This window comes from Triticum dicoccoides, chromosome 7A (assembly GCF_002162155.2).
Source record: "Triticum dicoccoides isolate Atlit2015 ecotype Zavitan chromosome 7A, WEW_v2.0, whole genome shotgun sequence".
Taxonomy (NCBI): domain Eukaryota; kingdom Viridiplantae; phylum Streptophyta; class Magnoliopsida; order Poales; family Poaceae; genus Triticum; species Triticum dicoccoides.
In genome coordinates, this window is record NC_041392.1 from 240310613 (window position 1) to 240323389 (window position 12777).

Sequence of the window (12777 nt, forward strand, 5' to 3'; positions counted from 1 at the left end):
GGCCGCTTAGCAAATCTCGGTCCATTCCGAGAATGTTGAACGCCGCTCACGAAAAGAGACAAAAGGGGGACGCCGGAGGACATAGGAGTGTCGGATTGCAAAACGGACAACGGGGAAAATGCTCGAATGCATGAGACGAACACGCATGCAAATTCGATGCACATGATGACATGATATGAAATGCATGACATGGACAAAATGCAAAACGAAGACAAACCCAACCACAAAGGGAAACTCATAACTTATAGCTGAAAACGGCAAGAGTTGGAGTACAAATGTGGCAAGTTACATCCGGGGCGTTACAATGACTGTGGGAGTAAACGGTGGAGGGGGGCGCCGCACACGGCTAATAATTGTTTGGGTGTGCTAGCCCCCCCCCCCCACACATAGATATATATATATAGGTGAAAGGGAGAGGGGAGAGGCCAGGAGGCACCCCAAGTAGGACCGAATCCTACTTGGGTTCCTCCTAGGTCGGCGCCCCCCTTCCTTATTTACCGGAGGGGGAAGGAAAGAGGAGGGAGGACGGAAGGAAGGAAGGAAGGAAGGGGCTTTCCTTCTCCCTTCCCCTCTTTCCTTCTCCTCTGGTTTGGCCCATATGGGGGGCGCACCAGCCCCTAGTGGCTGGTCTGTTTCCCCTCTTGGCCCATTAGGCCCATATCTTTTGTCGGGGGTGCTGGAACCCCTTCCGGTGACCTGATATGTACCCGGTACCCTCCGGAACACTTCTGGTGTCCGAATACTATCGTCCTATATATCAATCTTTACCGCTCGACCATTTTGAGACTCCTCATCATGTATGTGATCTAATCTGGGGCTCCGAACAACATTCGGTCACCAAATCACATAACTCATATAATACAATATCGTCATCAAACATTAAGCGTGCGGACCCTACGGGGTCGAGAATATGTAGACATGACCGAGACACCTCTCCGATCAATAACCAATAGCGTAAACTGGATGCACATATTGGCTCCTACATATTCTACGGAGATCTTTATCGGTCGAACCGTTATGACAACATATGTTATTTCCTTTGTCTGTCGGTATGTTACTTGCCCGAGATTCGAACGTCGGTATCTTCATACCTAGTTCAATCTCATTACTAGCAAGTCTATTTACTCATTCCATAATACATCACCTCATGACTAACCCCTTAGTCTTTTTCTTGCAAGCTTATGATGTGTATTACCGAGAGGGCCTAGAGATACCTCTCCAATTCTCGGAGTGACAAATCGTAATCTCGGTCTATGCCAACTCAACAAACATCTTTGGAGATACATGTAGAGCATCTTTATAATCACCCAGTTACCTTGTGATGTTTGATAGCACACAAGACATTCCTTCGGTATCCGGGAGTTGCAAAATCTCATAGTCGAAGGAATATGTATTTGACATTAAGAAAGCAATAGCAATAAAACTGAACGATCATTATGCTAAGCTAACGGATGGGTCTTGCCCATCACATCATTCTCTAATGATGTGATCTCATTATAAAATGACAACACATGACTATGGTTAGGAAACCTTAACCATCTTTGATCAACGAGCTAGTCTACTAGAGGCTTACTAGGGACACAGTATTTGTTTATGTATTCACACATGTATTTAAGTTTCCGATCAATACAATTCTAGCATGAATAATAAAGCTTTATCATGAATAAGGAAATATAAAATAACAACTTTATTGTTGCCTCTAGGGCATATTTCCTTCACATATATGGATGACATAGTGGTCAAAACCAAGGACAAATCTACACTCGTCAAGGATTTGGAAGAAACCTTTGCAAATTTGCGGAAGATCAAGTTGAAGCTCAACCCAAAGAAATGTGTGTTTGGCATTCCGTCTGCAAGCTTCTTGGGTTCTTTGTATCTCAGCGAGGGATAGAAGCCGACCCCGACAAGATCAAGGCGATAGAACAGATCCAACCTCCGAAGACCGTCAAGGATGTCAGGCGTCTGATTGGCTGTGTGGCTGCCCTAAGTAGGTTCATTTCAAAATCCACTAAGCGGGCCTTGCCGTTCTTCAAAATATTGAAGAAGGATGGTCCAATGAAATGGACTCCAAAGGCCGAGCCTACGCTGCAGGATTTGAAAGCTTACCTTTCCTATGCCCCAACACTGGTCGCACCCAAACCACAAGAGTCGCTGCTGCTATACCTGGCGGCTACAAATCAAGTGGTTAGTGTTGCCATGGTGGCACAGAGAGAAGTTGATAGCGAATAAGCTACTACGGTAGAACCTCTCCGTGAAGAACCAGCTTTATCCCCGGCAAGGCTTGGCGACAACAATGATGGGGAGTCGCAGATCGGTACTGACGAGCGGAAGGGGATGGCAAGAAAGAAGATGGTGTAGCGACCGGTCTACTTTCTCAGCTCCCTCTTGCAGGGGGCTAGGTCAAGGTATTCTAGGGTCTAAAAGTTGATCTTTGGCCTCCTTATGGCCTCGAGGAAGCTGCGCCATTACTTTCAAGCTCATGAAATCATAGTTGTGACCCGCCTTCCACTGCAGCGAATCTTGAGGAACCCCGAAGCCATCGACAAGATAGTAGAGTGAGCCCTAGAGCCATCAAGTTTTGCTTTAAAGTTTGAGAGCAGAACAACTATCCAAAGTAGAGCACTGGCAGAATTCATAGCAAAATGGACACCGACGCCTGATGAAGAGATTATGGAAACTCCCTCCCCGGCAAGGAGGCCCCCAAGGAATGGATCATGTACTTTGATGGTGCTTTCTCGCTCCAAGGTATTGGCGCGGGAGTGTTACTCATTGCGCCCACCAGAGAACATCTCAAGTGCGTCATCCAAATGCATTTCCCCAAGGAAGATGCCACTAATAACACAACAGAGTATGAAGGTCTCCTTGCTGGGCTCAAGATTGCTGTAGAGTTGGGAATCAAAAAGTTGGTCATACGCGGTGACTCTCAGCTTGTTGTGAAGCAGGTGAATAAGGATTATCAAAGCCCATTGATGGAAGCATACATGGAAGAGGTGAGGAAGCTGGAGAAACACTTCGACGGGCTGCAAACAAAGAATGTGCCTCGTGCAGAAAACAGCATCGCTGATCACCTGTCGAAGTGCGCTACGCAAAAACTTCCTGTGGAACCAGGAACTTTTGTACTCCACCTCACCAACCATCAGTTTCTCCATCAGCCTTGACCAAGAAAAGAAGAAAACTCAACACCGGGAAACATCTCCCGGCAGAGCTCCCTAGGGTCGTTGGTGAGAAGGTTGCCGGGGGAGATCCTACGCTGGCTGGCGAGCCATGCTCTCCAGCAGAATCCCAAGTTCTTGCTATCGAGGAAAGCGCTCCCATGGTAGAAGAGATGCCTTTGGTCCTTATCGTCGAGCATCTAGCTCTGGCATGGGCACATCACATAGTCCAATTCTTGCAAACTGGAGAACTTCCCGATGACTCAGAGGAATCTGAGAAAGTGGCCCGATGATCGAGTATGTACCAGTTTGTGGACAACATTCTGTACAGGAAGAGGCCGAACGGCGTGAAACTAAAGTGTATTAGTCAAGAAGATGGACTAATGCTATTGACAGAGATACATGGAGGTGCGTGTGGCTCACATCTGGGATCAAGAGCACTTGATGGGAAAGCTTTCTGGCAAGGATTCTATTGGCCCACCGCCCTCTGGGATGCAACTGAGCTCGTCACCAAGCGTGAAGCATGCCAGTTCCACTCCAAAAATATTCATCAGCCAACTAAAGCCTTGCAGACCATCCCTTTATCCTGGCCCTTCGCGGTCTGGGGGCTCTACATCTTGGGCCCCTTTCCCCGTGCTACCGAGGGCTTTGAATTCGTGTATGTGGTTATCGACAAGTTTACAAAGTGGCCCGAAGTAGAGCCAGTGAGAAAGGTGATGGTGCAATCAGCTATCAAGTTCTTCAAGGGACTGGTGTGTTGTTTTGGAGTACCAAATAGAGTAATTACCGACAACAACACCCAGTTTACGAGCCGCGCCTTCGTGCAGTACATCCAGAGCCTTGAAGCAAGATCTCTTTCGCCTCTGTTGCACACCCAAGAAGCAATGGACAGGCTGAAAGGATGAATGCTGAAGTGCTGCGGGGACTGAAGACAAGAACTTTTGATAGATTGCGAAAAATGCAGCAAGCGCTGGATTGATGAGTTTCCTGTGGTTCTTTGGTCAATCAAGACGACACCAAATCGAGCTACTAGCCAAACTCCCTAGTCCATGACTCCCTCAGTAGCCCTTTGTGCTGATGTTGAGGTGTTCGAGAGCGTAGGGTGGTGTAGTCGTGGTCGAGGTAGCCGTGTGAGGTATGCCGTGGTCGATGTCGAGTCGGGGTAGCCGGTGTCGAGGTAGTCACTGTGGACTAGGAAGAAGAGCGACGACAGTGGCTAGGTTAGGAGCTCGGCGGCGATGCCTGAAGTAGGCGAGGAAGAACCAGCAGCGTGACGAAGACCGGCATGGACGGTGGCATTCCCGCACCTAGGAAGGCGGCGCGATGCATACCACACAGAATTCGATGCGCATGGACCGTGTGCTGCGGTGCTACGGCCCGAAGGGACAACGCAACGACAATGCGCTAGTCGGGGCGATGGCGGGGAAGACCTCAGGGCAGCGGCAGGGACCATGTGCCACGCCCGCTACGGCCCAGTTGGGCGACGCAGCTGAAGAAAATATGCCCTAGAGGCAATAATAAAGTTGTTATTTATATTTCCTTATATCATGATAAATGTTTATTATTCATGCTAGAATTGTATTAACCGGAAACTTAGTACATGTGTGAATACATAGACAAACAGAGTGTCCCTAGTATGCCTCTACTTGACTAGCTCGCTAATGAAAGATGGTTAAGTTTCCTAACCGTAGGCATGTGTTGTCATTTGATGAACGGGATCACATCATTAGAGAATGATGTGATGGACATGACTGATCCGTTAGCTTAGCATAAATGATCATTTAGTTTTATTACTATTGCTTTCATCATGACTTATACATGTTTCGCTAACTATGAGATTATGCAACTCCCGAATACCGGAGGAACACCTTGTGTGCTATCAAACGTCACAACGTAATTGGGTGATTATAAAGATGCTCTATAGGTGTCTCCGATGGTGTTTGTTGAGTTGGCATAGATCGATATTAGGATTTGTCACTCCGTGTATCGGAGAGGTATCTCTAGGCCCTCTCGGTAATGCTCATCACTATAAGCCTTGCAAGCAATGTGACTAATGAGTTAATTGCAGGATGATGCATTACGAAACGAGTAAAGAGACTTGCTGGTAACGAGATTGAACTAGGTATGAGGATGCCGACGATCGAATCTCGGGTAAGTAACATACCGATAAAGGGAACAACGTATGTTGTTATGCGGTTTGACCGATAAAGATCTTCATAGAATATGTAGGAGCCAATATGAGCATCCAGGTTTCGTTATTGGTTATTGACCGGAGATGTGTCTCGGTCATGTCTACATAGTTCTCGAACCCGTAGGGTCCGCACGCTTAACATTCAATGATGATTTGTATTATGAGTTATGTGATTTGATGTACCGAAGTTTGTTCGGGGTCCCATATGAGATCACGGACATGACGAGGAGTCTCGAAATGGTCGAGAGGTAAAGATTCATATATTGGAAGGCTATATTCGGACACCGAAAGTGTTCCGGGTGATACCGGGTCACCAGAAGGGGTTCTGGGAAAACCCCGGCAAAGATATGGGCTTAATGAGCCAAGTAAGGAAACACACCAGCCCACAAGGGGTTGATGCGCCCCCTGTAGGGCCAGCCATGTGGGGAGAAAGGAAAAGAAGAGGAGGAAAAAGGACTCCTACTTCCTTCCCCTCCCCCTCCTTCCTTTCCCCCTTGTCCAAATATGGTAAAGGGGGGGGGGATTGGACTAGGGGCCCAAGTAGGATTCCTCCTACTTGGGCGCGCCCTAGGCTGCCTCCCTCCTTCTCCCTCCTTTATATACGTGGGGAGGGCACCCCTAGAACACACATCAATTGTTCCTAGCCGTGTGTGACGCCCCCCTCCACATTTAACACCTCAGTCATATCGTCGTAGTGCTTAGGTGAAGCGCTGCGCCGCTAACATCGTCATCATCGTCACCACGCCATCGTGCTGACGAAACTCTCCCTCGGCCTCAACTGGATCAAGAGTTCGAGGGATGTCACCGAGTTGAACGTGTGCAGATCGCGGAGGTGCCGTGCGTTCGGTACTTGGATCGGTTGGATCGTGAAGACGTTCGACTACATCAAACGCGTTACTAAACGCTTCCGCTTTCGGTCTATGAGGGTACATGGACTCACTCTCCCCGCTCGTTGCTATGCTTCTCCTAGATAGATCTTGCGTGATCGTAGGATTTTTTTTAAATACTACGTTCCCCAACAGCAGCGGCAACGCGAGGGTCGATGCAGCCACGGGGACAACCTGGAGCATACGGCCTCGGAGCGGCGGTGTGTTGCGGGCTGCGACACTACGGCCCGAAGGGGCGACGTAGCGGTAGCGCGCGAGTTGGTGCAACCACGGGAACGGCCTCGGAACGACGGCGTGGACCGCGTGCCGCGACGCTATGGCCCAAAAGGGCAACGCAGTGACGGCGCAGGTCGGTGCAGCCGCGAGGAGAACCAGGAGGCGACGCAGCGGCAGCCCGTTGCTCGATCGGTGGATGGTGCGCTGTACTCGGGGGCAGGGCAGCGACGACCGGTGCAGAACGATGGGCGGGCAGACCCACAGATGACGGCTAGGACGGGCCGCCCCATCACCCGAGGCCACTGGGTCGGAGAAGAGGCCGGGTGGTCACCGTTGTTGGAGTCGAGGCGCGCGGGGTCAACGGCGGCGGACGACGCATACCGATCTTAGATTGTAAAACCAAAAAGAAACGCCGGTCAATGCTACCGGTGAAAGAGAGAAACCCCGAACCAAAGAATCGGGGAAGAAAGACTCTCTAGGACAGTCGGTCAACACGACCCGCGGACGAACCCTATGTATGGGCAACGCGCCCCCCCGGTGGCGATCACGGAGATCGACCGACCCGGGGGCGGCGCGGTGCAGAAGCGGCGGCGGCTAGGTTTGAATCGGGGTTAGGCTGATACCATCTAGAAGGAATAGAGAGGAAGATTGGTGAAATTGATGATTTATTGTTTGAGTCTCATGAGTATATATATAGAAGCAGTGGCGAATCTTGGATGAAAACAAAGGGCAGGCTCAACTTCTTGGTACAAGGGTTGGAAAGGGTAAACAACGGGCTAGACATTAGACAGTGGGCTGACATGGGCTAGGAACTAGTAATAAGTTTCGTTTTACAATTTCAGAGGGCAGGCTTGTGCGTGTTGAAGCATGCTCAATAGCATCGCCACTGTATGAAAGTACATGATTTTTTGAAGTACAAAACACGCTAAAATAATTCTTATTTTATCTTATGTTTTTCAATAATGACGATATTCAACAAAATAGTCGTTTTAAAGGACGGTGTTCATGATGCCTTAACTAAAAATAACACGAGTCACAGAAATCCAACTGATAGCTAAATCTCTTTATTATTAAGGCAGAATCGAACGTCGTGATGGTTCAACATCTTCGCTTACGTTCGACCTCGTTCGCTCCCCGCCTCGTGCTCTCCTTCCATCGTTTTTTTAGCGTAAGTCAGGTTCCGTAAAAGAGACCATTGGGTTAAGCAAAGCCAAAGCACACGTACTCCCCCTCTGGAGAAAAACCAGCCGGTTGAAACCCACCACGCACGTTCGCATACACGTCTCGCCTCACGCACCCACGTCTCCCCCTCCCTCTCCAATGCGTGTGGCGCTCGACCCTCCTGAGCCGCGCTTCCCCTACTACCCCTGCCTGCGCCACCACCTCAAGCTTCCGCCACCGTGCAATGCCATCGATTTCCTCCGCTACGATGTCTTCTCGAACGATTCTGGACACCGCGTCCAACCCTGCACCAACACCTCAAGCTTCCGCCGCCACACGGCACCATCGATCTCCTCCGTTGCGACGTCTTCTCGGACGATTCTGGGCACCCTAGGACATCACGGACATGGGTACATCGAACCGTGGTCAATTCCCCTTGCCGTCTGCCACCATGGCCACAGAGGAGCACCGTGGGTGTACTTTGTCTCCCATGTGCTGCGGCGCGCGGCTGTACTTCCTCTCATGGATGAGCGCGGAGGGTTGCGGTATAGAGCCTCCAGCAACAACGATGGCGGCGGCAATGACACCATCCTCAACGGACGATTACACGCGACGCAGTCCTCTAGCCTCTCCCCCTTTCTTTGTCAACACCAACAACGAGGTGGAAACTTCCCAAGGCGGCCGTGGCGGCTTGCCCACGCCACCGGGCGATGTACCAAGATGGCATCGTTCACTCAGTTTTGCCCTGCAGTTCCATGCATTGATTCATATCTTGTACTCTGCATGCAACCTGTTTGTCGATATGCCAGTGTGATATCGTTGATCTCCTAATCTATTTTGTCCGTGCATGTAGCTCTTAGATGGGCTGGTGTCTCTTCTTGGCATTAATCATCTACCAACCTATAACTTTGTCAGGCAAGGAAGCTACTGCTGCCAGATCAGTTCTTCCATCAGTTGAGACGTGGAGAAGTCATCAAGGTTCGTTTGCAGAGCTATCTGATCATACTTGCTTGTATTTTGTTAACTCATCACAACTAATGCTTCTCTGTTACCATCGGTATCCTGGCTAGGATCAGGGACTCAGGGTCTACAACACCATCACAGTTGCCATCAGTATCAGTGTTGAGACCTCAATCAAGAGGTAATGAGATTCAAGAAGCTTCATCATTCCAATAGAGTCTGCGCACATTTACAAAAACAAAGTGATGTAAATGATTGGTAATTTTTTTAAGAAAATAAGAACAATTTCTTGTGAGATGTGAGTGAGCTTACATATCCAATAAGTGATCTTGCAAAATTATAGTAGACAAGAAATGATACTATTTTTGGTTTTCGACTTTAGGGAAGCTGAATATTTCTGCACAACAGGGCACGGATATGCAGAGGAATTATCTGTATTAGTATACACCTTTCTTTCCTCAGGTTTAGCATTTAATCAAAAATCATATTTTAAATTAGAGCATGTGATTCTATTGTATCCTTCATAGTTTAGTGAAGCGATTTCTTAATGTTCAAAATAACAAACAATTCTAAGATAGTTATTAATTTGGTTTAGATTGCATTCTGGAAGAAAAAATATGAAGATTTTGGGCAGAATTACACGTGTGGTATACCATATAACAGGCAACCTGCATTAGACATGCTCTAATAGGCCAATATATTTTATAGGACTTGAATATGTCATATTATTGATACTCTGGTTTCGAGGGCAACTAAGTGGCGTAAACTCTGACTCTGCTTTGGTACTAATATAGTACTATGAGTCACTTCTGCTAGGAGTTAATAATGGGGATAATGAAAAGCAAGTGTTTGCTGCTACAAGATACACAACAAAAGTTACAGGCAAATCTTGATAATGCAGAGTGTCGCTCTTTGATAGGGTAGTGTGTGTTGTTGTCAGCCTGATCTTTATGCTGGTAGTCTTTTGTGGTTGCATCTATGCTGGGTTTGTCTGTTTGGTTGGCTTTATGCTGCCAAATTCTTTCATTTTTTGGTTTTTTCCTTATCTTTTTTATTACACTTGGAGAGGACAAAAAGATGAACTTGGGTAAACTCGGTATGGTTGTTTTATTTTTCTATGAGGAATGGAACGGGGGGAGGGGTGCTCCTGTTGATGCAAAAATAAGTCCATGGAAGAGAAACATTTTATTGGTGCTGGGTGTACTCGATTATTTGTTTAAGGTGGGTCTAAATGTCCGGGTTTAAAATTAATGATATGGTAACATACTTACACATAATTTATTTATTTCATATCAATGTCATCGTAGAGATGGGTAGAAAGGATTTGAAGTACTAGAAAAGTATTTTATTCATTAGTCGTCGTATTGCAAGAACGATGGATGAATGAAATTCTTTTACTATACAGTTCAGTGTTCATTCCTTCTAGATTAGGGCTTAGCAGGGTAGAAGAGTATTTTCACTACCTGTGAGACAACTAATTATTTTCTTGTGCTTGATGATAGCATGGATGAGGGGATCCCACGGTGTGGCTCAGACGATGAACCATAGTACTACAGTCTACAGAAGGTTCCTACCTCCTCTGAACCTCCGCTGTATTGGTTAACATTAACTTTAGTTTCAATTTGGTTGAGTTGTTTGTTATTGCCCGAACATAGTCTGTTACCAAGTTTTGTTGCATATGTGCTGCTAATACCAGAAATTGTCATCGACGACAGCATCTATGAAAGGTAGCATAACTGTGGTTGTTTTCTTCAAACCTGACATGACATCCATTTTGCATTGCTCTAATCATGTTTTGTGAATGCATTTTTTGGTTACAGAGACCAAATAGCTCATGGAGAAGGAAGAAAGTCACTTTGGAGGATGAGTTTGAATGAGCCCTATATTTTGAATAGTGCCAAAAGGTAATTTGAATTGTGCCAAAAAGTCACTCCTGGAGAAGGATGTTAACAAAGCGACAAAAGTTGCATAGATTGAAAAATCAAAATTGACACAATTGAATAAAGATGTAAATTAATACGCACCATGCATGTAACTTTTGCCAACAAATACATGAGAAGTAGTCATAATAATCCAATAGTAATGCACTCTTATAGATTTGATGTATGCTTCTTCACTATGAATAATCACACGCTCTTCAATTCATGTTTACAAAAATCTTGCAAACAGAGAAAAGTCAAGCTTTCCCAAGGAATTTTGGTGTTTTTTTTCCGAAAAGAGGGGGCTCCCCGGCCTCTGCATCAGAGTGATGCATACGGCCATTTGGTGTGTACCGACCTCAGACACCAACAACCTGCTCCCGGTATTCTCTTGCTTGGCTTTCTTGTCACTGACCATACAAGAGGTCCATCATATATAGTTGAAGTATTTTATCATTATAAAAGAACTATATTTTTTCTGATAAGATTTAGTGCTGCTTAGTCTGATTATCATAGGAATCATGCACAGCTACAGGAATACAGCGCCATTGCTCTTCGTGTGTGGCTGCCGAATGCGATGTTACAGTTGCTGCATGGTCTCAGTCCTTTATTTTCATCGGTCAAAGATGGGAACCTTGGTCAAGACAAAATTGTGAAGCCATGCATGGCAGTGGCAGCACGGCATAGTCCAAATGTCACAACAGGAAGGAAGTGACAGTGTGTAGTGGTAATAAAAAGGGAAGGGAGCCACCCCCTGTGTTTGTGACAGCATAGAATGAATAGTGTGTCTATATATTTTTGTTCTGTACAAATGAAAGGTTTGGGATTGGAATAGGTGAGTCACTAGGGTGCATGTTGATAGTAAGAGAAGTTGGACTTAAATACAATATAAGAAAAATTCAGATTATGCGTTTATTTATCTTTTCATGAAAATAATTGTAGTCCGTAGCAACGCACGGGCAGTCAACTAGTCTTACTAAATGCTCAAAAAAAAAACTAGTCTTACTACAAAAGAGGATAAGATGGTCGCCATGGCCGGTGAGTTAATAGGGTGGTAGGAAGGCCAAGGTTGGCTTTGTACTACGTTCTTGCATTACAGTATTGTTTTTCTATTTGTATCTTCTATTTTTGTGCGAGGATTTGCTATTTTTTATCTGGTATACGTACTCCGCATTTGACATTTTTTGCAAAGAAGCGATGTGATCAACTCAAGTGATAAATGCTGCAATGCAAACGATATTTTTGGAACCAGGGCACATGGAATCGTACCGTAGGAAACAGACGTGAAATAAAAATAAAAAAATACAGGTACGGACCACGTCCGATCCCGTACTTTTCTAATTCTCGGTCTCCCACAACTTCCATGATTGCTGTATAATAATACAGTACCAAAATGATAGTAACATTGTCGTAGCACCAGTACGTGAAGCAGTACTACTAGTCTCCCCGCAACAAAAAAGTAAAATAAAATAAAAATAAAAGCAGTACTACTAGTCTCTTCTCTTCGTTGCAGGGAAAAACTGAACGCTACACGCACCGCAACAATGCACACAGTAAGAAACCCTCCTCTCTGGTCTAGAAATCAACTTGGCGGTCCCTTTCGAACACGTCTGACTGTGCGAGCTTATAGAAAACTTGTCCACCCCGTCGCGATCAAAATCCATCACATCCCGAGCGAGATGCCATCCACCTACAATTTACAAAAGGAGCCCGTCCGTCCTTGCCCCGAAAAAGAAAGGCGAGTGAACTGTCGTAGACGTACTTATATATTCACACGAATTTTCTATGTGCCCGGCATATGCCAGGGCGGGCGTGCGTGCATCGGCAGTCGACGACTCGTCACATGAACCGACGTTCCACCATCCATACCGTCCCTCGACTCGACTGCAGTACTACGTACATGGCTCACAGCCTCACACGATACATTCTCTGATCGTTTGCATGTGGTAAAATCATCACGCCGTGCGGGAGAACACGCAGCTTTCGTATGCTACGCGAGAAATGGAGACGGAGCAGAGGAGGTGGGCACGGCCCAGTCACAGATCTTATCACGAGCAAGGACGACGGAAGGAAGGACGCTAGCTAGCTAGGGTGCGTGGCGGTGGCCCAGTCCGGCAGGGCTGTGGCCATAGCCGCCGGGACACGCGTGGCGTCCGGCCGGGGCAAGCGTACGGGCGCGCGGCCGTGCGGCGACACGGCGCGTGCGGAGGCGGAAAGGAAAAAGGCGTTAGGCGAGCGCGGGAAGGAAGGGGAGGAGTCTCGCGCGCGCGCACGAAAAAAGAAAAGGAGGG

The 12777-nt window shown here is 47.0% G+C and overlaps 1 protein-coding gene across 1 annotated transcript; it reads left to right on the forward strand.

Moving 5' to 3' along the window:
- Positions 1 to 7728: 7728 nt before the first annotated feature.
- LOC119331738 lies at positions 7729 to 11354 on the forward strand. The gene is made up of 7 exons (XM_037604900.1): positions 7729 to 8585; positions 8678 to 8748; positions 10070 to 10133; positions 10223 to 10294; positions 10388 to 10471; positions 10737 to 10869; positions 11016 to 11354. Exons 3-7 carry the CDS (start codon positions 10075 to 10077, stop codon positions 11199 to 11201), a joined length of 534 nt encoding a protein of 177 aa, XP_037460797.1. The 5' UTR covers positions 7729 to 8585; positions 8678 to 8748; positions 10070 to 10074; the 3' UTR covers positions 11202 to 11354.
- The last annotated feature ends 1423 nt before the right edge of the window (positions 11355 to 12777 follow it).

What these genes read in the sequence shown, in the direction of transcription:
- LOC119331738 (XM_037604900.1), top strand. Translation starts at nt 10,075, where the DNA reads ATGAGGGGATCCCACGGTGTGGCTCAGACGATGAACCATAGTACTACA. An exon ending in AGTACTACAGTCTACAGAAG is followed by an intron (nt 10,134 to 10,222) that starts GTTCCTACCTCC and finishes GCCCGAACATAG; the next exon opens with TCTGTTACCAAGTTTTGTTG. An exon ending in ACACCAACAACCTGCTCCCG is followed by an intron (nt 10,870 to 11,015) that starts GTATTCTCTTGC and finishes AATCATGCACAG; the next exon opens with CTACAGGAATACAGCGCCAT.